At 61.4% G+C, this 26,201-nt stretch overlaps 1 protein-coding gene across 3 annotated transcripts; it reads left to right on the forward strand.

Moving 5' to 3' along the window:
* Nucleotides 1-985: 985 nt before the first annotated feature.
* SH2B2 (SH2B adaptor protein 2) lies at nt 986-25,893 on the forward strand. Of its 3 annotated transcripts, none has more exons than XM_081256435.1 (9): nt 986-1,055; nt 13,342-14,102; nt 17,336-17,437; nt 19,090-19,181; nt 20,522-20,613; nt 20,722-20,886; nt 22,014-22,222; nt 24,752-24,923; nt 25,453-25,893. In XM_081256435.1, exons 1-9 carry the CDS (start codon nt 1,013-1,015, stop codon nt 25,794-25,796), a joined length of 1,980 nt encoding a protein of 659 aa, XP_081112561.1. In that variant the 5' UTR covers nt 986-1,012; the 3' UTR covers nt 25,797-25,893. The 3 variants fall into 3 exon arrangements, with proteins under 3 accessions (XP_081112561.1, XP_081112562.1, XP_081112563.1); XM_081256436.1 differs by having other exon boundaries at nt 20,725-20,886; XM_081256437.1 differs by lacking the exon at nt 986-1,055 and adding an exon at nt 2,899-3,040.
* The last annotated feature ends 308 nt before the right edge of the window (nt 25,894-26,201 follow it).

The raw sequence follows: 26,201 nt of genomic DNA on the forward strand, positions 1-26,201 counted from the left end.
GGCACGGTCCCCCACATATAGGAGGCCTCTCCCCCTTTTCTCACCCCCAAGAATTCCCTGAGTGGGTCCAGAGCTTTGCGGAAACCCAAACCCACAGTGTCTGAGTTCTCTTTTTTTTTTTTTTTTTTACCACACTGCACGGCATGTGGGATCCTAGTTCCCCAACCAGGGATTAAACCCGTGCCCCCTGCAGTGGAAGCGTGGAGCTGCAACCGCTGGACCACCAGAGAATTCCTTGTCTGAGTTCTCTTGAGCAGACAACCCAATCAAAAAGAGAAATCCATTCCTTTCTTAAGAACTGCCTGTCAGGCTGTGGTTGGATATGTGACATCAACTCCTAGGGAACACCTGCTTCCCTTTCTGTGTACCCTGGAGCTGTGTACTCTCCCTTCCCCTTGGGCCCTGCCTGCCACACACTGCAGAGCCCATGCCCACCAAGCCCCCTGTGCCAGGCTTGCATGGGGACACCCCTGAGTCACAGGTTCTAGGCCACCTGGCCTCCAGCCCAGCCCCACTGGTGTGGGTCCCCTCCCACCCAGACAGAGGGCTTCCTCTTGGTCTGTGGTGGTTGGCGTTATCCCACTGGCCAGGTGGCCCATGAGACTGGCTCCACACCCAGCTCCCACCCTGCAGTCCACCAGGCCAGAGTCCCCCATGCTACCCCTGTCTGAGTTTTAGCCCTGAATGCTCTAGAGTTTGTGCCTCCAGGGGTCCCCTTTGGGGTCCCACCCCAGTGTCCCTCATCATCTGTCCCATCAGAACGTCCTCTAAGGCCACAGAGCCTCCTGCCCTCGGGGACCCCAGATAGACCTCTCCTCCCTGACCCTCACTCCTGTCCCCATGACAGAGCTACTCTTGGCTAATCACTCCCCCCGCCTTTCCCCACCCCAGCCACTTCCACTTCTCCCACCAGTTCCTCCTTGTAGGTCAGAGTCCCCCTCACTTCCTCCTCCCTGGCGATCAGCGCTCTTGTCCTGCCCAGGGCTCCACACCCCACGACCCTCCCTGGCCAATGACAGCCCACCAGTGGACCTCAGCCCACTACTCGGAACCAGGTTAGTCCACTGGGGGACCAGGCTCTCCCATCTCCCATGAGGGTGGGGTCCACAGCCAGGCCGCGCAGTGTGGAGCCTCCCTCCCTCTCTCCCACTCTGCAGGCGGTCATGCACCCACCCCTACACTCCCACACGCCTCCCAGCCCCCTTCATAGGTCAGGTTCCCAGCCAGATGTCCAGGCTTCTGTGCAGCTCCAAACGGTGTTTGGTCCGCGCCTAAGCTTTCATTAAGTGTTTGCTAGCCAGGTCCTGGCGAGAGAGCAGCCAGTCTGTGTGTGGAAGGGTAGGGGCCGGGTACCAGGGCCTCAGACCAGGCCTGCCTTGCTTTAGAGCCCCTGTGGAGGGCAGCCCAGGGCTGGCAGGCAGGAGGTGAGGACTCCGGGGCAGTCTCCACCTTCACCAACCCACCGCTCCTCTGTGGGCCCCACCCTTTCCATCCACAAGACTGGGAAAAAACCCTTCTTTGCCTGTCCTGCTTCTTGGGAAATTAGATATGCGAAATGGCTTTGGGAAAGGTTAAAGAGCTCTCTACAGGTCAGAGGTCACAAAGGTCAGAGGTCACTATGGGTTGGGGAGGGCAACATATGGAGGCACTCCCAGCTAGCAGGCAGACCATGGTAGATCACAGAACGGCCAGAGGTGGGGCTGCAGAGAGTTTAGCAAAGGCAGGGAGACGCAGATCTAACTGCTTGTGGGAGCTGAGGGCCTGCGGCAGGGGCAAGAATGGAGAGGAGGGGAGGAGTCCGGCACCCCCCAAGGAGCAAGCAATAGGTGTCATCTCTGAGCAGCCCTTCCACAATTCTGCTCACACTGATGCCCTTCTGCTCCTCTTGGGCGCCTTCCAGGCCTGCTGGAGCCCCTCCATCTCTTCTGGGAAGCCTCCTGGAGGCCCCCAGCTCCCCAGGGGTTAGTCCACAAGCTTTCGCAAAGGCCAGCAGCAGTCTTTGTTCTTTCAGCCAGACTGGGATCTGCCCTAACCTATGCCCCGGGTTTTGGGGCTGCAGAACCAAGCAGGGGTGAGGAAGACAAGGCTGTGTTCCCCTCCCCCCCATCAGCCCTGTGTGACCTCTGAAGACCCCCCGGGTGGCGTCAGTGTCCCCATCACTGTGAAGGTGGGGAGGTGGGACCCGTGTTCGGGTCTTCCCTGCCCTGTAGCCCCGGGGCTATTTCCTGCACCGGAACGCTGGGGGGAGGGGGCGTGGTGCTCGCCCTTGGGATTTATGAGAACCAGACGTTGACTTCTCCCGTTGCGACATCTGGGCTTTCTCGAGACGCCCATTGTCCCCACGCCGGAGGGTCCGGGGCCCCCGCCGGGCGCCCACCCCACTACCCTACTACTCAGGCCACCCACCCGGCCTCCACCCGCCACGCTCCCGGGGCCACCACCCCCGGCTCCGGGGGACGCCTCTGCACGGCGGGGATTCCGGAGCCTGGCTTGGAGCCTGCTCCGCGAGACCCGGCAGCCGCGGACTCTTGCTCCAAATGGAGCGGCTGCAAGCCAGCTCCTAACCCCTCTGGGCCCCAAGGCTCGGCAGTCCAGCCGCCGCCACCGCCGCCACCCGGAGGCAGCGAGCAGCAGCGGCGGGCGCCGAACAGGCTCGTGCTGAGGGCGGGGGGCGCGGCGGGGGCGGGACCTGCCAGGGGCTAGGGGGCCGAGCCCGAGGAGGGGGCGGGGCCGGGAAGGCGCGCGCCGCACCGGCAGAGGGTAGGAGGGGGAGCGGGCGGGGCGCGCGCTGCGCGGGGCTGGGCTCGGAGCGCGCGGGGCTCGGCCGCCGAGCCGGGGCCGCGCTGGGCCAGTGAGGAGCGCACGAGCCTTCGAGGTTGTGGACGACGGAGGGAGGAGCCGCCGCCAACGCCAGCTCCCTCCCGGAGGGACCCCGAACACCCCGCTGGCCATGAGCAGCCGGGCCCCGGGAGGCCGGCCGCGGTCCGGGCAGCGCTCCTCCGGCGCCCCGGCCCTCCCGGCCACAGCTGCGCGCCTGTAGGTATGGCCTGCTTGTCCTCAGTTCCCTCGTCCCCCCGTCCATCACCCCGGACTCCATCCGTCCCTGAGGGCGCGCGTGTGTGTGCGCACTGCTGCTCTGGGGAGCGCGGCCGCACGCGCCCCGGTCCGCGAGTGTTGTCTTTGTGTGCGCGGGTGGGAGGGAGCGCGACGGAGGAGACGCGCCCCCGGCGGGGATCGACTCTCCGACCCCCATCCCGGGCCGGGCGGGAGTGGCGGGAGGGGCCGAGCCGCCTCCGGAGCAGCTGCGCCCAGGCCCCTTCCCTGAGCCCAGGCCCCTTGCTGGGGCCAGCGCAGCGGGCCCCCTGAAGGAGGGGGTCTCTGGCTGGGGGCTGGGGGTGGGGGATGGTGTAGCGCTGGGGTCTCTTCCCTGGGCTGCGGGGTGCGGGGGAGGGTGGAAGGAGGGTGCCGGCCACGAGAGGGACCCTATCTAGACCACCGTCGCTGGGCCGGCACGCCCTCCATTTGGCCCAGGCCTTCTTTCTCACGGTCTCCATTCTCGACCCGCCCACCCCGGGAACTCTCCTGCAGCTCTGGGTAGGGGGGAGGATCTCTGAGGGTGCCGGAGAGGCCGGCGCCTTTAAGAAGGGGCGGGTTCATGCCCTCCATTCAGTCTCTTCGGCCTCGGCCATTGATGAACCTGCGGGCAGCGCGGGGCCCGGCACCGCGCCAAACCAGCGGGCCAAGACCGGGCAAAGGCAGGGACCCCAGCAGCCCACGAAGTGAGGTCTTCAGGGGGAGAAGTCTGCAATGACTGGGACCCCTCAGGAGCTGCGCAGGGCTGACTGGACAGCCCCAGGAGTGACCGTGGACAAAGATAGGCCAGTTGGTGCAGGGGAGAGCCTCAGGGCTGGGAGTCAAACCTGGATTGAACACTACCTCTGCCCTTTGAGCCTCCATTATCTACCCTGTAAAATGGGGATGGTGCTGCCTACCTCCTAGCTGGGTGACCAGCAAGAGTTGCCCCCTCCAACACAGGTCGCTGAGCATGGGGTGAATGGGCACCCCTAAGAGAACGGAGGAGCCAGGGGATGGTTACCCTAAGAGACTTTGGCTGCCTCTGTTTGGGGGGGGTGATCTGAACCACCCCCCAACCCTGCCCCCCGCTTTGAACAAATCTCTTCCATCCTGGCCTCCCTGCTCCATCCAGGAGGCCATCGGCTGTGAGTGACCTAGAACCCTTCAGCTCTAAGAACTTTGGAGGAGGTCTGGCCGTGGGAGCAGTGGCAAGGTTCAGGGCGTTTATGGGGTTCTCAGAGACAGTTTCCCACAGACTGCTTCCGATGCAGGATAATTGAATGATCCTGAGGATTCAAGAGTTAATGCATATGCTTTTCTTCTTACCCTTACTGTGGAAACTCTGTCTAAAATTTCTAGACCCCTCCTCCCTACTTTGTGGGTGTCCCAGGGAGAACCCCCACACACACCCAAGGGTGAGCTTCCCTAGGATGTGGGACCCCCACTCAGGTGGAGTCTGGACCCCCAGGGCTGAGCATTTGGTTTCGAGCTGACTCGTGCCAGGCTAAGGGCCTCTGTGGCGTTTCTCATGTAATCTTCACAACAACCCTGGGGGTTTGGTTCTATTATTATCCCCATTTTGCAGAGAAGGAAACAGATTCAAGGAAGTGAAATGACTTGCCCAAAGTCACTCAACCAACAAGCCAGGCTTCCAAATCACTTCTCTCTGGCAAGAATCTGGTTTCTACCTCCTGCACTGCCTGTCTATTCTGGGTTGTAGGGAATTGGGAGTTTAGGTATATTGGGCCTCCTGGCAGCTGTCCCCATGCCATTCGGGTCCAATCTTAGAGCCTGCCTCGCTTCCTGCTCTTTCACTGTGCACGTGGGGCCGGAGGGGCGGCAGCAGCTTTGGAAACTGGGGAGGTTTCTCTTCCCCACTCACCTGGGTGGGTCTGTTTTTATGGCTGTGCTCTGTCCCAGGGGAGAGCAGGGATGACTCTTCAACATCTAGAGGAGGTCACGGCCCACACCTGTTTGGGCAGAGCAGTGTGTGGGAGTACAGCATCTTTTGGCTCCTCTGGGTGAAGCAGGGTTTGGGCTCCATTCTCCAGATACTTCCGACCCTCTGTGTCTAGGCCCCACCTGGGGGCGGGTATAACACCCAGCTGGGGGCTCACGGTTTGGTAGAGAAGACAGGCCACAAGCCATGTGGTGTAGAGGGACGAGGGGCAGGGTGGGCAGAGTGGAGGCCGGGACAGGACAAAGTGGGGCATTCCCGGGGCCCCCTTGGGCTCAGGGACCTGCCAGCTACCGGGGCAGAGGAGCCGGTGGGGCAATGCCGGGCTGCATGTTGAGACTCCGAGCAGTGGACAAGCAGGGGTTGGAGGAAGAGGATGTATTAAAACTTGGATGTGGTGAGTTTGAGGTGTCTGGAGAGCAGACAGGCTGGGAGTTCAGTTGTTTGGGGAAAGGCCTGGGGAAGCTTTATAAGCATCCACAGTACCCGGAGTTTTGGAATACTCAGAAACGAGGAGAGGCACTGGAGGTCTCAGTTAGGAGTCGCTGGTCTGTGTATCATGAAAAAAGCCAGAAGGCAGACTGGTGGGCTGAGTGGTTGAAGGGGATGTCTGGCAGATTTGGGGGGCTGGGCCATGGCCCAGGGAGGTCTGGGAGGGTTATGAATCAGGGCCTAGGTGAGATCCATGACACTGGGAGAGAGGGAGAGACTGCGAGGCTCAGGCCAAGGATGGAGAGGGGTTGGTGTGTCTGCTCTGCAATGCCAGGATGGCGGGCTAGTGCAGCTAGAGCCATCCCAGCCTGCTCTCCACCTACAGAGCCTGTCCAGGAGCTGTCCAGCACCAGGTGCTCCTGAAGGAGGATAGGCTTCTGTCCTGAGCCCCCAGGCCCCGGCTTAGCTTATTGTCCTGGGGCCCGCTCCCCGCTCATCTGATGTCGACTTCCTGCAGGGCCCAGCCCTGGATTCCCCTGCCCTCCGGCCTGTCAGAGAGCCCTTTCCTCTGAGGATGGCCATCTCCTTTCCCCAGGCAGGGCCTGGGTCCCCCTACTGTGCCCTCAGAGGGAGGGCTCCCCAGGGACAAAGCCCTGCTGGGAGTAGCATGTGCTACAGAAAGGGACAGACCTGAACTTGGCTTCACACTCCCCCCTCACCAATCTGTGGCCCTGGACCCACCAGCATGGCTCCTGACACATGGTGGGAGTTCAGTACAAATCCAGTGAATGATGGGCCAGTCACCTCCCTCGCCAAAAGCTCATTTCCTCATCTGTATGACGGGAGAATCCTCACTTCCTGGCAGGGAAGATGTGAGGGGAGAAGGGTTTTAAACAGGGGCATAGCCCAATTGGATGTGAGTCCTAGAAAGGTGACCTTGGCCACACTGTGGAGCCTGGATTTGTCAGGGGTTGGGGGGGATCGTGGGAAACAAAGAGGCTTGGGAGGAGTCCTCTGCCCAGAGGAGTGGGAGGAAAAGCGGGAATGAATATGAGACATTTAGGAAGTAGAAGCAGAGGAGCTTTGATTTTTAAACAAGTTACGTATTTAATCCTCATGACAGCCCTTTGAGGTCAGTGCTCTTTTACCCTCTGTTTAACAGATGAGGAAACTGAGGCCCCAGGAGGCTGAGTCACACGGCTAGGAAGCAGAGGAGCTGGGATTCAAAGCCAGCCGGTCTGGCTCCAGATCTCAGGCTTTTAACCACTCCACTGTCCCATGTGTCAGATGGCCAGATGTGGAGGAGGGGAGACGCCCCGGCCACGGGGCCCCTGTGATGGAAGCAGCTGTCGGATGCAGCTGTGGGGCCCCCTTGGACCAGGGGTCTGCAGGTCCCAGAGCCAGAGGGGCTTGTCAAGCTCGGGGGCTCAGCAGAAGGGCTTCCCCACTCCCATGGTGGCAAAGGCTGGCAATTGCATGGAAGGCGTGAGGGCACAGAGCTGCTCCGCCAGCTTTTAGCAGCCACCTCCCAGCGATGCTCCTCAGCACAGGCCTTGGACCACGAAGCAGGCAGGTCTGCGTGGGCGAGCAGGATGGTCCCACTTTACAGCTATGGAAACTGATACTCAGAAAAGCCAGGGCCAGCTGAGTCCCGCACCGCCCCTCCCTCCCCTCACTCCGACCCCCACAAACAGGGGCAGAGTTCCAAGGGTTCTTAATCCACACCTGTCCCTGTCGCTAATCAGAGCACCCTCCTCCCCAGACCCACTCTGCAGCAAAGACCCAGTCAGTTCAAGAGTATTAAGACCAGAAATCATGCCCACTCCTGCCTCCTGCCAGGGTCATGGGTCGAGCACAGATATTCTGGGTGGGGAAGGTCAGGGAATTCCAGCTGCACATCCTTCTTGCAGGAGGCCTTGGTTCAGGGCCTGCCCTGTGGGGACACTTTTTGAGGGGGGTGGGGTGGGGTAGGGGGTAGACTTAAGAACCAACGCCCAAGTACCAACAGCGAAACACACTGAGCCCTGGGTACTCTGCCTCTGTCGCGGGCCCGAAGGTTGTCTGTGTGCTGCAGGAGCCAGGGTGCAGAGGGGCGACCGGGGGATACGGTCCCACAGAGGCCAGGAGGGCAGCTGGGAGGAGGCTTGGTGGTAAAGTGCGCGGTCGGCTGGGCTGGGCCAGGCCAGTGGTCCTGAGAAGCCCGGAGGACAGGACATTGGTGATCGTGGTAGGGGCCAGCTTCCTGGAGGGCAGGGGGCAGCCGAGGGAGGCCTCATCTCCTCTCCTTGTGTTGGGGAGACCCCAAGAAGAGGCCTCGGTTTACCCATCGTGAGTGGTTCGCGGTAGGGCAGGGGAGAGGGTGGGGAGCACTGTCCAGCCCAGCCCGGAACACAGCACAGAGGAGGATGCCGCCCAGGCCTTGCCCCCCACCCAGAGGGCAGCCTTTCAGGTTGCTGGGCGGCTGGTGTGCTCTGCAGGGCCTCCTTCCCTCCCCCTGGGGCTGGTTGTCTCCTGTGGTAGGGAGGCCAGCTCCAGCTGGGGCTCCCCGGAACACCCCCCCCCTCCCCCGCAGGTGTGGGCCTGGACCCCGCCGGTGCCTCCCCACCCCTCCAGGCCGCTGTCCACTGTGCACTGGATCGATTGGGCACTGGCCCATTAGCGGGGTGGCTAGGCCGCCTCATTAATATTTTAAGGAATGACCTGGCCAAGGGGTCCGGAACTGCGTGCCACTGGGGGCTGATGGCTGGCTTTCTTTCCTCTTTTCCAATTGTCAGTGCTATTTTTACCACCGGAAGGCCAGCCGCCCCCTCTCCCAGGCGTCTAACCGGGTGGGGGTTGGGGGATTCTCCCGTCTGGTTCTTGGCGGAGGGGTTAGGAGAGTCCATGGCTTGGAAAGGCAACAGGCAGGGACTGGATTATGCTTCCCCTCCCCATCCCACCCCCTGCCCTTCCTCCGTGAAGCCCCATCCCATTACTCTCTGGCCCTGGCAAGATGGGAACAAAAAACATAGCTCCAGGAGGAGAAGCCAGACAGCCCAGCTGAGCCTGGAAGAACCCCAGGGTGATGGACTGGGGAGGGTAGTTTGCCCACCCAGGGCCGCTGGGGGGCCACCACCTGATCCCCAGGCCAGGCGGAATGGGGGTGGGGCTCCCTTTGTCTCCACCAGAGTCCTCATAGAAGAAGCCCTTGAAGGTGAGAGGCAACCTCCTGCCTGCCTCTGCCCCCACCCCTAGAGGGACTGTAGGGCCCCAGTCTTCAGTGTCCAAGGGCCATGACAGGGGCCGCTGGAGGCCACTGCTCCAGCACCCCATGGGGAGCCGAGGCCTCAGGAGACATAGGGCCTGGCCCGAGACAGGGCCCACATCTCCCACCGGCCAGTCCATTGCTGTCCCGCACTGACTCGGCAGGTTTCTTCTGGCTCCCTGGGGCCGGAGGAGGGGGAGCTGGGACCCGGCCCATGGAAGCAAGAGGGCCAAGGACCACAGGGGCCATGGGAGCTCAGGATGGAAGAGCCAGTGTAGGGGGAAGGCTTCCTGGAAGAGGAGAGTGTTTTACATAGCCTAAAGGTGGGGCAGAATTTGACTAGTCAGCAGAGTGAGGAAGAAAGTTCCAGCCGGCTGGAGAGTAACACAGGCAGAGACTCAGGTGGAAATTCCCAAGGAGCCACTGGAGGAGGGAGAGCCCAGGGCCTGCTGGAGTCAATCCATAAACCTTCCCGGACAGGCCAGACAGTAGGAGCCCGGTGAGTTCGTCCACCCTGCTTCTGGTACCTCTGGGTTCCCCTCCCCCTGAGGCTCTGCTTTTCCCACATCTGGGTCTGTGGTCACCTGCAGAATGATTCACTGGGTGTCACACTGACTCGTCCCTGGAGATACTTCCTGGCTCCACCCAAAGGTTTGGAGAGCCCTAGTCCTGCCCACAGGTACACATGGATTATAACATAGCAGAGACCACTTCCTGTGCTGTCCTTCCAGGGAGGGGCAGCCCCTCATCCTCATTTTTTTTTTTTTCTTCACCATGCCACGCAGCTTGCGGGATCTTAGTTCCCTGACCAGGGATCGAACCTGTGCTCCCTGCAGTGGAAACGTGGACTCCTAACCACTGGACCGCCAGGGGATTCCCTCATCCTCGTTTTTAAAGTGAGGAAACTGAAGCCCAGAGGCTGGAGTTGAGGTCAACGTCCTTCACCCAGAGAGCAGTGGGGTCAGGCCTGGAGCCCAGGTCGGCAGAGTCCCTGCACTCGATCTCCTCCCCAGTTCTGGCCCACGGGCAGTTGGGAACAGCACACCGTGCCCTGCTGGGGCTGAGCCGTCTTCCTCTTGGCTTGCGGCCTCCCCTTCACAGAGAGCCATGCCTGGGCCTCAGTCTGTAACTAGGGCTGGGGCTCCCGGGCTGGCCCGGCTGCTTGTGACTTCTACCCCTGGCTGTACAGCCCCTGCCACTTCTGTGTAGCCCCAGCTGGACCCAGGGGACAGTGAGGGCTGCTGTGCTGGGCGTCAGGCCCATAGGCTCCTGGCCAGTCAGCAAGTGGTCAGGGCAGGGGAGGGGGGAGGTCAAGGCAGCCCCAACCTCTGCGCTTCCCAGGCCAGTGCCTGCCTAGGACATGTGCCCCCTACACTTGGCAGATTCCTCTCCGAGTTCCACCCCTACCTCCAGTGAGGCCTAGATGGGACCCTCCCCCCGCCCCCTCACCCAGTGAAAGCCTCTCCCCTGGGTCCTGTCCCTCCACTCTGCCCCTTCTCCTTGCCAAGAATATTCTCAACCAGCAGGAAGAGTGGGAGGGACGGGGATTGATGCTTGAGGATGTGGCACTGGGACCGACTTCCTCCCTGCCCCCACCTGCCCTATGGAGGGCAAAATTATGGCAAGTGGGGCATCCACACTTTGCTGCTGGCTCCAGTGGTAGCCCTTCCCAGGCTACCCTGTCACCTTGTCTGACCCTCCTGGTGGTCTCAGGAGGGAGAGAGATGGCCCCAGTGGGGAGCACTGCCCTGCTGGGTAAATGGATGGGCTTGGAGCCCAGGGACGGGGCTTCACAAGCTCAGCTGCAGGGCCTCATCCCCACCCCACCCTCAGAAATGCCCACTCTCCACAGGTCAGGCCAAGGCCTTGGTGATGGTGGCAGGTGCATTCCTGCTTCCACCCCCATTCCGGGTATATGACTCAGGCCTGCCTTCTGCCCCCAAGGAGTGCCTGTGCCAGGTGGGAGACAGACATGGAAACAGATACCTGGGGCACCCTGCAGTGGGCGCCTCGCTAGAGGGATGCACAGGCAGGGACTGTGGGAGCTCAGAGGAAACACCTGTCGCCTGGGCTGGGGAGGCAGGGGAGATCAGGGAAGCCTTCCTGGAGGAAGTGGCCCCTGGATTCATTCTTGAAGGATGAGTAGGAGTTAGCCAGATGAGAAGGAAGTGCAGGGCGGGAGAAAGGCCCAGCATGAGCCATATTCATGGGTGCCTCAGCACCTCCCCCATGTCCTGAAAAGTCTGCCTCCAAGTTACTGCTCATGGCTGCAGTGAAGTCACTCTTCATCCTCTTTGCCAGCATGAAGCCCAATGCAAGCCCCCACCTCCTCCAGGAAGCCCTCCGAGCTCCCTGCTACTCTTCCCCCAGTGCTGGGGTGAGAGCCTCTGAGGAGACCTGCTGGTTTGGAAGGAAAACTGTCCTCAGTGCTAAGTGGCCTCATCAAGTGGCCTGTTTCCTCCCTGGGGCTGTCCTGTGGTTATTGACTGCAGATCGATGGCCGAGGTTGCCCCAAGGTGAGAGGGGATTCCCACGGTACCCTATGGTCCAGAGGCCCCGCAGATGATCTCACAGAAGTGGGGCAGCTATTTTTACCTGGCGATTAATTACAGAGTTTGGATCCCAGAGGAGAGAGGAGATGGTGCTCCCAGGAGCTGTGAGGGAAGGGCCATGCTGGGAATTGTGGGGATCCTGGAAAGGCAGGCGAGAGCATGACCCCCTGTCTCAGTTCCCCTAACACTGGCCGGCCCCCTCAGACAGGGGCTCCCTAAGGCAGGGCAGGACCGCATCACTCCACTTCTTCTCCACCAGTAATTTTCACCCTGGTCTGTTGGGGAGGAGATGCATAAACAGAATGGCTGGTGCCCCCAGGAGTGATGGGGGATGAGGAGGCAAGGCCCCCAGATGACTAGACACACACCATGCAGTTTGGCGATCCGGAGTGAGAAAGCATGGAGGGGCCTGGGGATAGGAGGAGGATGGTGGGGTTCCCCGATCAGGGCCTCTTCAGGAAGGTCCGATTTGGATGGGAGCTCTGGAGGGAACAGGATTCCAGGAGGTGGGAACACAAGTAGAGCAGGCAGCCAGTCCACGGTGAGGGAAAGAAGTCTGAAAAGGCAGCGCCTTCAATGCCAGTATGAAAAACTGGTCATACTAGATCCACACTGGGAGGTGACCCCCAAAGTCTCAGAGTCAGCGTGAGAATCCCTGATCTGTCATTAACAAGCTGTGTGTTCTCAGGCCCCATGTGACGGCTTGCGCAGTGACAGCTGTGACATGCCTGGTGGGCTGAACACATTCATTTGTTCATTCATTCATTCAGTGTTTACTGAGTGCCTGCCATGTGCCCAGCACTGTGGACACAGCCACATATGAGACTGTCAAAACCACTGCCTTGGGCTTCCCTGGTGGCGTAGTGGTTGAGAGTCCGCCTGCCGATGCAGGGGACACGGGTTCATGCCCCGGTCCGGGAGGATCCCACATGCCGCGGAGCGGCTGGGCCCGTGAGCCGTGGCCGCTGAGCCTGCGCATCCGGAGCCTGTGCTCCGCAACGGGAGAGGCCACAGCAGTGAGAGGCCCGCGTACCGCAAAAAAAAAACGCTGCCTTGTGGAGCTGGCATTCTCCGGGGAGGGTGTGGTGCTGGGGGGGGGGCGGTCCAGGGGGGGTGGAACAAGACTAAGCAAATGGATAAACAGAATGTCAGATGGGGATAAGCACTGTGGAGAAAAGTAAGCAGGCAAAGGGCACAGAGACACCAGCACTGGGTGGAGAATTTCTTATTCTAAATAGAGCGGTGGGCAAGGAGAGCTATCGGACAAGATGGCATTTGAACAGAAACCTGAAAAACGTGAGGGGGTGTGGGGAAAGGACATTCCAGGCAAGTACAAGAGAAAATCGCAAGTGCAAAGGCCCTGGGATGGGACTCAGGTGTGACCAGAGCAGAGTGGGCAAGAAGAGTGGCGGGAGATAAGCTCAGAGAGTCAAATGGAGGCAGATCATGTGAGGCCTTGGGGCCCATGGGTAGGACTTTGGCTTCTACTCTGAGTGGGGTGGGAAACCATTGCAGGATTCTGAGCAGCGGAGGGCCTGATCTGTCTTATGTTTTAGAAATGACTGGGTTCCTGGGTGGAGAACGGGCTATAGGGGGTGAGGTCAGGTTCCAGGGGGCCAATGAAGAGGCTGCTAAAATACTGCAGGCAGGAGAAAGGGTTGCGTGGGTCCCAGGACAGCAGCACGGATGGCGGGGAGCAGTGGAGAGGTGGTGTTCTTGGTATATTTCAAAGGTAGAGCCAAGAGGATTGTGCATGACTTCTTCCTGTCCACCGAACTTTGGGGACCCTCAGAAGAGGGTACTCAGGGAAGCGAGGTCACTTGGAGGCTCACTGGGGACCCCATTTGAAGGCGTCTGTCATCCCAGCTTCCCTCGCCAAGCCCAGGAATGACCTTGGGGTTCCCTGAGACTGCTGTTTGAAGGAGAGTGCCCCTCTTGCAGACACGTGTCCCCCCTGCCTGGTTGTCCTCCTCACACATTGAAGCTGCTCTGAAAGGCTGCACACAGCCCTGGGGGAGTGGGGCAGGTGGGCTCTCTGGACATGGGTCAGGAATTCACTCACTCGCTCCTCTCGCCTGCAGCCTCCGGGGGCTGCGATGGGACGGGAGCCATGAATGGTGCCGCCCCCGGCCCCGCCGCCGCCGCCGCCCCGGTCCCGGTTCCGGTCCCGGACTGGCGGCAGTTCTGTGAACTGCACGCGCAGGCGGCCGCCGTGGATTTCGCGCACAAGTTCTGCCGTTTCCTGAGGGACAACCCGGCCTACGACACGCCCGACGCCGGGGCCTCCTTCTCCCGCCACTTCGCCGCCAACTTCCTGGACGTGTTCAGCGAGGAGGTCCGCCGCGTGCTGGTGGCCGGGCCGGCGCCCCGGGGAGCGGCCGAGCCCCCAGACGCCATGGAGCCCGAGCCCTCGGGGCCCCCGGCGCTCAAAGCCGCGCCCTACGGCCACTCGCGGAGCTCCGAGGACGTGTCGGCGCACGCGGCGGCCAAGGCCCGCGTCCGCAAGGGCTTCTCGCTGCGCAATATGAGCCTGTGCGTGGTGGACGGCGTGCGCGACATGTGGCACCGGCGCTCCTCGCCCGAGCCCGATGCCGCCCCGCGGGCCACCGAGCCCCCAGCCGAGCCGCGCGACAAGTGGACGCGGCGCCTGCGGCTGTCGCGGACGCTAGCGGCCAAGGTGGAGCTGGTGGACATCCAGCGCGAGGGCGCGCTGCGCTTCATGGTAGCCGACGACGCGGCCGCGGGCCCCGGGGGCGCCGCCCAGTGGCAGAAGTGTCGCCTGCTCCTGCGCAGGGCCGTGGCAGGCGAGCGCTTCCGCCTAGAGTTTTTCGTGCCGCCCAAGGTGAGTGCCCACCCCCACCTGGGGGGACCGTGGAGGGGCTGGCTTCGGGGACCGCACTGCCTGATCTGATCGGCAGGATGGAGTATTCAGGGTCAGGAACCTGGGATGCCAGGGGCCCCCCTGTGCCTCCGGGACAAGTCACCCCTCAGGCCCTCTTTTTCTGCCTGTGAGGTGTCATAAGGGCCCTCTGGCTACAGAAGGGGTTCTGGGTACTGTTCTTGGAGGTATTGGAGAGCCTGGCTGCCTGGACTCCTCTTCCTCACCTGGGGCCCCTGGGTGGCTGGAGCCTCCCCAGAGAGGAAAGCAGGCAGTGACATTGGCACACTCACAGAGGGCCTGCCGGAGGTCTGCATCTGGCTCGGGGGAAATCTGCTTGTCCCCAGCTTGGCTGCCACGCTCCAGCCCAGCCCCTGCCCAGGTGGCCCCTTTCCGGCCCAGATTTCAAAAGCTAAGCTTCTAGCTGTCACCAGCATGGCCGCTCACCTAAGTGCACTGTGCCCTCCCCTCTCTTGGGGGCTCAACATCAGAGCCCTGAGGTTAGCTTTGGGTCTCCTCCACGGGAGCAAATCTGCCTTGTTTGGAAAGAGGGAATAACTCTAACAATAGTGCCTGCTTTCTGAGAGCCCTCATCCTCCCAGTTGCCCCGGCAAGGTGGGCAGCATGGTCCCCAGGTCACAGAAGAGAAGGGAACGAAGGGAGGGGGTGTGGCCTGCCCAAAGTCACGCAGCTCGCGGGAAGCGGAGCTGAGCTAATTATACCCATCACCCTGGTGGTCGCGGGAATGAAAGGAGCGTGGAGGTGGGAGCTCCTTGTGCACTGGGAGGTGTGGAAGGGTGGGAGGTTGTCCACCTGGGGCCCTCACCCACCTCTGGGCCCATTCTTTCCTCACTGTCTTTAGCCACCCTGCATCTCGCCTCCTTCTCCATCTCCCTTCCTGTCGGGACTCTGGATGCTCCCCCTTGCCTTTCTCCCCTGGAGGTGCAGGGTGTGGGCTCCCCAAGGCTGGGTGCCCGTGAGCCGCATGAGAGGTGATTTCCCAGGGACACGCTGACTCTCTGGAGAGCTTTCTCCCCAAGTCCCAGGATGCCCAGACTCACCAAGGACTTTTTGCCTGCCCAGGCCCCCACCTTTAGGCCTCTGAGAGAGTCATAGACCACTAAGCCCAACTCCACCGTTTGTCAGACAGGGAGACCGAGGCCCAGTGAGGGGTGGGAAGTGGGGTGGGGCTTGCCCAGGGTCACCCACAGGGCAGGGCTTCAATGCCTCTGGGCCCTGAGTGGCAACCACAGCTGCTCAGCTGTAAATAGCATGTCTGCTGCCCGCGAGGGAGGGGACACAGCAGCCGGTGCCCTCTGCCTTAGTCCACCCCCTGCAGCCCACCATTCACCGCTGGCAGAGGGCAGGCTTCCTGAGGGGTCACTTTCCCAACCTCTGAGAAAGGCAGGTGGGTTCCTATCCCAGATCTGGCCTCAGACCCTCCTTTTTTCATGCAAATGTTTGTGAATTCAGGAGTGAGCCAGGTGGGAAGCATGCCTGGTGAGGGCTCAGGTCCGGTTTCCCAAATATGTTTGGTTCCAGGGTGTATGAGCCCCACGGGGAGCCCCTGCTGACACTCCCCCTGCCTTTGAGTCCTCCCATTCACCCACCCGCAGTCCAGATTTCTTCCTCCTCTTGCCCCTGAAGGCCTAGCTGCACCCTTGGAGCAGACCGGGGCTTGGGGTCTGCAGGCTTAGGGGCTGTTTCTGGGACCCTCAGACTGCTCTTTCACACAGCCCCGTGTGTCAGGCTTCCAGCATCCTGCCCTCTCGCTCACACAGCAGGAAAAGTCTCCTGGACCCCAGGTGCCCTCATAGCCCTAGGCCGGCCAGCCCTGGGACCCAGGGAGCAATGATGCTGGCCCCCTGCCATTAGGGAACCACCAGGCAAGTGATATTTGCTGGACTGGATGGTAAAATAAACCTCAGTGGGGTGAGCACAGGATGCTCTGGGGGCCACAAGGAGGAGAAGCTTCATAAGTGTTCACCAGGTGGCAGGGCCCCAGGACAGGCATTTCTGGAGACTCAAGCTGAGTGAGCCAAAGTCTGGGGTCGTGAAACAGCCTGACGGCTCCGTCCAGGGAAGTGGTAACAGTGAGCTGGAGCCGGGTGAAAGGCAGCTAGGCCAGGACAGACGGGCCTCAAGTGCCAGGCAGAGGAATCACCGCCTGTGGCCAGCGGGAGCCCAGCGATAGTTCCTAGACCAGCCTTCACTGCAGACCTGTCTGCTCCACCCACTCCAGGACCGCGGCCCCTGCCCCGCTGGCTGGCTTGATGGCCTGCCATGGTCAGCCAAGCTTCGCAGTCACCGCCCCAAGCACAGCCCTGCTCTGCTGGATGGCAGCCAGTGCTGCCAGGAATTCCCATCCGCCTGCCCACCCAACGTGTGGCCCTTCCCTTTCCTCCTAAGAAAGCCCCTGTCCCAAAGCCCAAGCCCTGCCAGGAATCTCAGTCTCAAGGCAGCCCCAGGGGGCCTTCATGCCAGGGCCAGGAGCTTTGGGGCAGAGTGGGGGGTCCAGGCACAGAGTGGCCGTCCCCAGGAGTCCTGCCAGCTCACCTTGGTTAAATCCCACACTGGTCCCTTTTCCTCCACCTAGAGCACGGCCTGCCCGGCTCCAGGAGTCCTGTTCTGAGTTGAGGCTCCAGACCTGTGCTGTGGAAAATCTAGTCTGAAGGAGGAGATGAGCATTTTTTTTTAAATGAACTAGAATAGAATAGAAAATATCACACTCCATCACACAGCCAGGGTAAATATTGTCTGGTGAAACATGTGTTTCAGAGATATTTTTACCTGTGTGTGTGTACTGGGTCACAACGTCAAATGAATTTCTTACTATGGGTCAAGGTGAAAAATGTGAAAACCACAGATCCAGTAGGTGCGCTGGGCGGAAGGGCAGCTGGGGCAGAGTTCACCCCCTCAGGGCTCAGAGGTGGGAGACTCATGTCAGTCCCAGCTCTGTCCCTGACTTGCTGTGTGACTATATGGGGAGGTCCCTCTGTTTCCCAGGAGGTCCCTCTGTTTCCCAGGAAGTCCCTCAACTTACCCATCTGTGAAATGGGGATTGGGACACCTCTGTGCCAGGGCTGCCTGACATCCTAAGCTGAGGGCTGCTCTGACCTCTGGGAGTGGGGAGGGGGGAGAGGGCTTCTGGAGGCCCTGGGGCCACTGTCTCACTGCCCTTTCCTCTGGCCTCCCAGGCCTCCAGGCCCAAAGTCAGCATCCCTCTGTCGGCCATCATTGAGGTCCGCACCACCATGCCCCTGGAGATGCCGGAGAAGGACAACACGTTCGTGCTCAAGGTGAGCCCCACCCCGGGCCCCACAGATCCCTCATGGGTGGCAGAGTTTGAGGGCAGTGTCGGGGGAGGTGAGGGTAAAGGACCAGCAGCAGGGCAGGGGGAGGGAGCCCTGGTTGGGGGTCCCAGGATCCTACGCAGATGTCAAGCACGTAGCTAAGAAGTGAATCCTGGCCTGGGCTCCAAAGCCAAATGCCCCAGGTGTCGTCCAAATCCACCGTGTGCGGCCCCGTTCCCATTTCCTCCTGCGCCTGGGTGAAGGTTCTGAGTTTCACTTCCTCCCCTCCCTTCCCCCACTGGAGTCAGCAAGCACCCACCCCACAGGCAGGAACTGGTAGCCAGCCTGCAGCCGTTATGCAAATGCTCCTGTCACCAGCACTGGAGTGTGGGAACCTGCCTGGTCCCACAGAGGGCACAAAGGCCCTGAGGGTGGGCAGGGAGGCACCCCAGTGAGTCTGGGGGCAGCTCCTCTTTTTCCCAGGCTCCACATCACTGGGGTGGCCTGCTTGGGTTGCTGAGGACATGGCTCCAGGCTGCCAGGGCTGTGGCCCTGTGCCTCCTTGGAGGATTAGAGGATGTTTGTGAGGCCAAGTCCCCAAGGAGGCCTGGTTCCACCCACCCAAAGCTGCCTGGAGGCCCCCCCGCACCTCCTCTCCAGGCTCCCGGTTGGGTTTATGTTTTTACTGTCCCTGTTTGTTTAGTCATGAACTCTCTTATTCATTTAGCAAACATTTGCCAACCCCATACCCTGAGTCACCCCAGGCGGGGGACTGAGGACACGGCCCCTCCCTGCCTGGCACTCTCATCTGCTGGATGAGACAGGTCAGAGCCTCGCCCCCGACAGCTGGGTGGCCTCTGTGTCTCTCATTACACTCAGGAGCCCTGAGGCCAACGGGCTCACCTGCCGGCCCGCTGGGGGCCTCAGTTTCCCCATCCGTTCAGAGAGGGGATGAAGGCAGTTCCGAGGACCATCCCAGCTCTGAGATGCTGGGAGTCCAACTGCTCTTTACTGAGACACGCGACAAGAAGCTCAGAGCCCAGGCCTTGGCCTTAGAGACCTGGGTTCAGGTCCCAACACCTCCACTGAGTGCTAGTGTAACTTTGAGCGAGTTACCTGACCTCTCTGAACCTCTGTCTTCTCATCTGTACAATGGGCAAAGCATCACCTCCCTCATGGGGCTGTTGGGAAGAGTTCATCAGACAATGCATGTGCAGGATCACACTCTGGGCCCGGCTTTCTCCTCCTTGTTTCCCTTCTGGAGGCTTCTTATCCCAGGGGTGTGGCCACAGAGGCGGAGTTCCAGGCTCAACGGCGTGTGGGCCCTCAACTCAGTGCTGGGCCAGCCGGCCCCTCACAGACTTGAGGGTTGTGATGCCCTTCCACCCCACCTCCTCATCCCTTACCCGGCCAGCATGGCCTCCTCCAGGGCTGCACCTCCAGGGCCTGAGGACCTGAGCTCAGCAGGGCTGGACATCATCTCCATGATCCCCAGGGGTGGGCCCAGGAGGAAGGGGCTGCTGAGAGTGTGGGCTCTACCCCGGGACCCCATTGTCTTCCCTGCTGCCCTCACCAGTGAGCCCCCAAGGGGGAGGGGCTCCGGAGCCTTCTGCTGAGGGTGCTGACTGTGATCTGGACTCTTGCCACCCCCTCCCCAGGTGGAGAACGGAGCAGAGTACATCCTGGAGACCATCGACTCCCTGCAGAAGCACTCGTGGGTAGCTGACATCCAGGGCTGTGTGGACCCTGGGTGAGTGCCCAAGTGCTCCTGGGATGGGAAGACGGGGTGGGGGGGCCTCGCTCGGCTGTGCCCTTGGTCCAGCCTTCACGGGGAGCAGCTTCCTGGTGAGGGTAGGAGCTGAGCTTGACACATGGGCTTTTCTCATTGCGGTCCCATCCAGGTGGGTGCTGGCCGGATCACCCACACCCCCATTCCCAGCAGGCTCTGTAGGTTTAGGGTCTGGGGACCTGGAGTGAAGTTGAATCAAGTCTTGTTCTCACTCCAGGGGCGGCTGAAACCACTAGGAGAGGGGTAGTGATGGGGTGAGCCCAAAGTGCCAGGGGTGGGGGACCAACCGGGAGGCCCCAATCCAGTCCTGGGGCTCCGAGAAGCTGTCGTGATAGAGGTGCCCCCCTTCTCTGCGGCTTAAACAAAGGGCAGGCCTGAGCCTGGCAGAGGGGACTGGGGGCGGCAGGGAGGAGGGCAGAGAGAACAGCCCAGCAAAGGCTGTGGACGTGTGCGAGGACCTGGGACTCGCAGGGAATGTCAGGGCCCTCGGGTGACTGGAATTAGAGCCGATGAGGAGGAGACTTCTGTGGGAGCCCCGGAAGCTGGTAGGTCGGGGCAGTGGGGGGCCATGGCTAGTAATAAGCAGAGGGCAGCTATGGTCAGCTGTGTGCAGGAAGAACAGCAGGGAGGCTGGCTGCACCATGCGGGAGAGATCCCGAGGCCAGAAGGAGGAGGGGCAGGCAGGCCAGCCAGCTAAGCATTTGGCAGCCAGATACTGGGGTGAGCCAAGCCCCGGGGGAGGGGCTGCTGCCTTCTAATTAACAGCTTCATTTAAGGAAGCACAATTAAAGTGCTGAGCGCCTCCCAGCACCCCCCCACCCCGCCACCCCCATCTCCAAAATGGTCATTATCCCTCCCCTGCCACCCTCCCAGCCATCGGCTCCGCACACTCGTTCCCCAGCCCTCATGAAGGTGAAGCTCACTTTGCCGTACTTTAGAGCTGACACAGATGGTGAGACAAAGGCCCAGGGAAGGGAGCTGGCCCCGGCCCCGCCCACCACCACGCCCTGCCCCTGTATGAGGGCCTCCGTGGGATCCTAGGAGGAGGGCCGCCTGTCATGGGTTAGGGAGCAGGGGTCATGTGACCTCCAGGAGAGCTGCACGCACCAGGAGACATCTCCATATGGCCCGGTCACTCACATGGTGGCCACAGAGCAAGCTGAGGGTGTGACAGAGGGACGTGAAGGCAGAGGGACAGGGCTGATGCTGGCCGTGGGACTGTCTGCCACTGCCTGGCTCCACGAGCAGCCTGTGGTCCGAGCCCCATGGCAGGACATGGTTGCGCTTTCTTGCCTTCACAGGGACAGTGAGGAAGATGCCGACCTCCCCTGTGCCCGGGGAAGCTGTCTGGCCAGCCGTGTGGCCTCTTGCAGCTGTGAGCTCCTGACGGATGGTAGGTGGGGACAGAGCTGGCTGGAGTAGTGGAGGGCAGGGTCGGAGGGGACGGTCGCTCAGAGATGGTCAGACAGACAGACGTGCTTCTCACCTGCCATTTCTCCAGCAGCGGACGTGCCCCGGCCCCTAGAGACAACGGCAGCCGTGGTGACAGCCCCACACAGCCGAGCTCGAGATGCCGTCGGGGAGTCCCTGGTCCATGTCCCGCTGGAGACCTTCCTGGAGACCCTGGAGTCCCCAGGTGGCAGCGGCAGTGACAGCAATAACACAGGTGCAGTGGGGCTGCACTCTTCCCGCTGCCCCTCCCTGCGCCCCCGCCCCAGGCCACAGGCACCCCCAGGCCTCTCCCAAGCCCTTCCTGAGCCTCAGAAGCTGTGACATTTCATCCCACTGGGTCCTTTGCACAGCTACTCGGTTGTTCTGGCTTTTGCAGGCTAGTCCGGGAACGTGACCCCTCCCACGGGCCCTGGTTTCAGTAGAAAACGCTCACAGAAAGGGGTGCAAAGGGTTGTAACGAGGGCTTGGGGACACAGACACTTGATTTGTTCCCAGGTTTGTTGCCGACTTAGAGGGTGACCCCAGGAAACTAAGTGATCCCACCAAACCAGAGAAAATTGGACGATGATTATGAAATAAGCATATTCTGATGTTATACATACAAGCAGATACAGCTGGGGTATTGAGGAGTTTTGTTACTGGTTCAGGAGGTGCAAGAACATTTCATATATGTTATGTGAGAACAGAAACCATTTGCCAATTGCTTTTTTTTAAAATTAATTAATTTATTTATTTTTGGCTGCGTTGGGTCTTTGTTGCTACGTGCGGGCTTTCTTTAGTTGCAGCAAGCGGGGGCTACTCTTCGTTGCGGTGGCTTCTCGTCGCAGAGCATGGGCTCTAGACGCGCGGGCTTCAGTAGTTGTGGCACGTGGGCTCAGTAGTTGTGGTTTGCGGGCTCTAGAGTGCAGGCTCAGTAGTTGTGGCACACAGGCTTAGTTGCTCCGCAGAATGTGGGATATTCCCAGACCAGGGCTCAAACCTGTGTCTCCTGCATTGGCAGGCGGATCTTAACCACTGCACCACCAGGGAAGCCCCACCAATTGCTATTAATGGTCTATCCTGGAGACAAAAGGCACCCATTCCATCATTTGATACATTCTTATCATTAAGCTATTTGCTAAACCGGTTTGTAGTTTAAATCTACATTCTCTTATTCTATCATTTTCTCTTCTCTGTGCCTCAGTTTACCTCATATGTTTAGTGGGTGGGTCAGCTCCCTGCCTCATTCTAAATTATTCAGCAGCATCTTACATGCAAAAACCCAACAAGATGATGCATCCCTTTTCTCGTTGATGTGCCCCCTCTCTCCCCCACGCCTCTCACACTGTCATCCCTCTGCAGTGGAGGACGGAGCAGAGCCGGAGCCCGGGGCTGAGCCCGAGCTGGAGCTCTCTGACTACCCCTGGTTCCACGGGACACTGTCACGGGTCAAGGCAGCTCAGCTGGTTCTGGCAGGCGGGCCCCGGAGCCACGGCCTCTTCGTGATCCGCCAGAGTGAGACTCGGCCTGGGGAGTACGTGCTGACCTTCAACTTCCAGGGCAAGGCCAAGGTAAGTCAGGGAAGGCAGGGGGCACAGGGGGGAAGTATCCAGCCCAGGGGGAGGCGGGCTGAAGTGGCCCTGGTCCTGAGGCTGCACCTGCACCCAAGAGGAGGCTCCATGGGTGTAGGGGTGGCATGGCTTCCCACAGGCCAGGCCTACCCCTGGCCATGCCCCGAATCACTCGCATCCCTCCTGCACCTCTCTGTGGGGCTACAGTCTGCCCCAGACATGGCTTCGCCATTATCCGATGGGGAAATCACCTGCTGGTGGCCGAGCCCCCAGGAGGCTGGGCCCTTCTGAGGGTTTGACTTTGACCCTGTGCATTGGGGATCACGTAGCACTAGGGCTTCTGAGAGTCTCCACCGAGAGCCACCTCAGTACAGGGCTGGGGTCAACCAATCCTCCACACACCCAACAGCCCCTCTTGTCCCCTGCTCAGCACAGTTCACCAGCCCCTCGTGGTCCCCAGCTGCGGGCCAGGCCTGTGCTCAGACCAGGCCAGGGGATGTGGAAGGGAACCACATGCAGTGGGCCCTAGAGAACCAGGCAGAAGAGGAGGAGCTGGGCCCGGCAGGAGGGCTGCAGAGAATGGGGGGCCAGAGGAGGCTCCTGACCCCACCAGCCAGAGTAGGAGAGGATCTTGACCTGAGATGTGCAATGGACAGAGAATCCTTGAGGTGAAGACAAGTGGAAGGGTGGTCCAGACAGGGCAGGGCCAAAAAGGCACGACTATGAACCCAGAAGCCGGGCTCTCAAGGAACGGCACTGCGTGCTGATAATGACCTAAGTCACAAAGGAAAACATGACAGAAAGTCCAGTGACCGTGGGGGGGCTTCAGTGTGACAGAGTGAGCAGGAACCTCAAACTCCCCTCCGCCCCATCCCGAGTTTCCGCTAAGGAAACAGACACAGCCCTGGCTCCTCCCAGGACACAGTTTCCATCAGTCCTTGCTGGAGGAGGGGGCACCCTAGGACTCCTGCTCCAGGCCTGCACTGGTAGCCAGTGTCCCAGCCCCCAGCTGGCCCGGCTCAGGCCCTCCCCTGGCCCCATGGGCAGCACTTCCCTGGGGACACCTCCTTGGAAAGCAGCTGCCCTCACCAGTTCCTCTGACAACCAGGCGCTTTACGCTGTCCCTGGCAGCCTGACCCGGAGTTTACTTCTCAGCCAGCACGGCCCCAAGGCAGCCTCCTAGGAGGGCCCGGATCTGATGCATGCCCAAGCCAGAGGCTCGGATGGTGCCCAGCCCACCGTGGGGCATGGGGCAGGCGGGTGGGGTCGGGGGGTGGTGTCAGGGTGTTTGGTAGGGGAGACAGAGCGGGAGGCTCCACTCGTTCCAGGGCAAAAGCCAGCCGTGAACTTTGTACTCACCACAGCCGGTGCCTCTCAGAGTACGGTGTCCGTCCAGAGTCCTGTGCAGAGCTGGAGAAGTTAGTGGTGGGATAGAGCAGCTTCCTACTCATACACCTCCCGGGAAGGAAGACCTCTGCCTTACGAGGCCTCCCTTTTCACCTTCAGATAAGAAATGTCTGGAATGTTTTTCCAAAGACTGAGAGGCACACGCTCCCTGGGGCCCAGCTCTGCCCTGGGTCTCTGTCCCCAAAGCCCCCCCCCACCCCGACTTGAGGCTGTGGTGTGACCCCACTATGCTGTTCCTTTTGGGCTGAGCCCCTGCCCTGGGCTGCCATGGGTGCTCCCTGGGTTTGCCCACACTGTTCTGGCAACTTCTGGCCCTGCCGAGTGGCAGAACTCACTCATGGGAACACTCCCCTCCTCCCCAGGGTTTCTCTCTCCTGTACTAGGAGGCCAGCTCCCCCGTCCCCTGCACCCTCCTGTCATCACCCCTTTTGCCACACACACCCCAGAGACGGCCACTCTTCCCCTCGCGAGATACACCACGGAGCAAAAAAGGGCTGAAGCCAGAGACCTGTGGCCCCTCCCTCCCTGAGGCGCCTGGCCCAGGTGGGCGCTGTTCCTCCGCGCTCCACGCTCTCCCGCTGCAGCACAGTTGAGTAGCATCTGCAGCCATTCCTCCCCAGCCACCCTGGGGGTTGTTTCCAGCCTGCTGGGCTTTGCCTGTACCGGGACAGTGGGCAGACCCCTAGCTGCTGGGGTGGGAGGGTCATCCAAACACGAGTTCTTCCTAGCTCTGTGCTCTGCGGCTGTGGGCAAGTCTCTCCCTCCCTATGCCTGGGTTTCCCCATCTCTAATATGGAGGCTGTAATCTCTACCTTCTAGGGCTTTTGGAGACTAGGGATGGAGGGGGTGTGTGAAGGGCCTGATGTGGGTGCTCCCAACATAGGGACAGATGCATGCTCCCTCCAGTCGCAGCCTGGCTCTGTGGCCCTCATTCCCCATCCCCGCCACAGGCATGACCCCCTCCTAAGATGGGCTCATGTGTGAGGGGCCCCCACTCTGACACCACTCCTGTGGCCTCTGTGAGACCTGGTCCTCCCCGTGACCTTCCAAGGCACTTGCCAAGCATGGGGCCAGTCTGGGACCCCCGCACCCCACACTGACCACACCCATCTATGCCCACAGCACCTGCGCCTGTCCTTGAACGGCCATGGGCAGTGCCACGTGCAGCACCTGTGGTTCCAGTCTGTACTCGACATGCTCCGCCACTTCCACACCCACCCCATCCCGCTGGAGTCCGGGGGCTCTGCAGACATCACCCTTCGCAGCTATGTGCATGCCCAGGGCCCCCCACCTGGTAAGACGCCCCTACCTGGCCCGTGCAAATAGACAGGTGGGCAGTGGGGGAGGGCATCACCCTCAGGCTGCCACCCTGCTAGACCCAGTGGGATGAGCACCCGGTCTTGGGCAAGTTGTAAGCAACCCGGCCATCAGGATTGGCGGGAGAGTGGCAGCCCTGAGGGATCCGTGTCCTGAGTAATTCCCGGCAGGTGGAAGGGGGTGGAGTCCCTTAGATCCCTGCACAGGTGGGGCTCAGCGCTGAGCTGTTGAAGGAAGGAAGCCTTGGAGGGGTGAGTGAGGGTGTCCGGCACGCGGGTGGAGCGCCGTTTGCGTGTGTGCGCTGCCGCCTGTACCATGACTTTAGTTATCGGGGAGGTGGGCTGGAACCCGGTGCACTGAATTCGGGTTCCCGGCTCCCTGTGTGATGCCAGGCCACCCCGTTCCTCCGGGGCTCTGGCCCCTGTCTGCACGCCGGGACTGGGGGGCGGCGGGGGGGAGGCCAGGGCCCAGGCTTGGCGCTGACGGCCCGCGGTCTCCCGTTGCAGACCCGGGGCCCTCGCCCAGCGCCGCGCCCGCGCCCCCCGTCTGCTGGAGCGAGCCGGCCGGCCAGCACTACTTCTCCAGCCTCGCCTCGGCCGCCTGCCCGCCCGCCTCGCCCTCGGAGGCCGGCGGCGCCTCGTCCTCATCCGCCTCGTCGTCCTCGGCAGCGTCTGTGCCCGGCGCCTCGCGTCCCGTCGAGGGCCCGCTGAGCGCGCGCAGCCGCAGCAACAGCGCCGAGCGCCTGCTGGAGGCGGCGGGCGGGGGCGCCGACGAGCCCCCAGAGGCCGGGCCGGGAGAGGGCGCCCGGGGCCGCACGCGCGCCGTAGAGAACCAGTACTCCTTCTACTAGGCGGGCGCGGGCGGCGCCAAGGCCCTGGGGCCACCCGGACCCGCCCGGCCGCGGGGCGATGGCCCACGTGGCCGTCCGTCCCACGGACCCTGCCGGCTCCCGCCCAGCGCTGGGTGGGAAAAGCGAAGCTCTTCAGTGAAGACATAATGTTATTAAAGAGCCTGTTTTAGGGACTGCACCTGGCTCTCCGTCGTCCTTTCTCCTGCCTTGGCCTCAGGCACGGCTCCTCCTGGGCCTGCCAGGGAGGAGGGAGAGCCACACACGGGCCCCCTGTTGAGCCCACCGTGGCCTGGCGCCTGCCCGGCCCCCACCCAGGTCTGTCTTGGGGACCCGGCACCCCGTTGGGCGAGTGAAACCAGGAGACAACCGGCAGTCCTGAATGAGGTGCAGAGATAAAGCGCTGGG

The sequence above is a fragment of the Mesoplodon bidens genome (genome assembly GCF_964165515.1).
Source record: "Mesoplodon bidens genome assembly, chromosome: 15".
NCBI classification, from domain to species: domain Eukaryota; kingdom Metazoa; phylum Chordata; class Mammalia; order Artiodactyla; family Ziphiidae; genus Mesoplodon; species Mesoplodon bidens.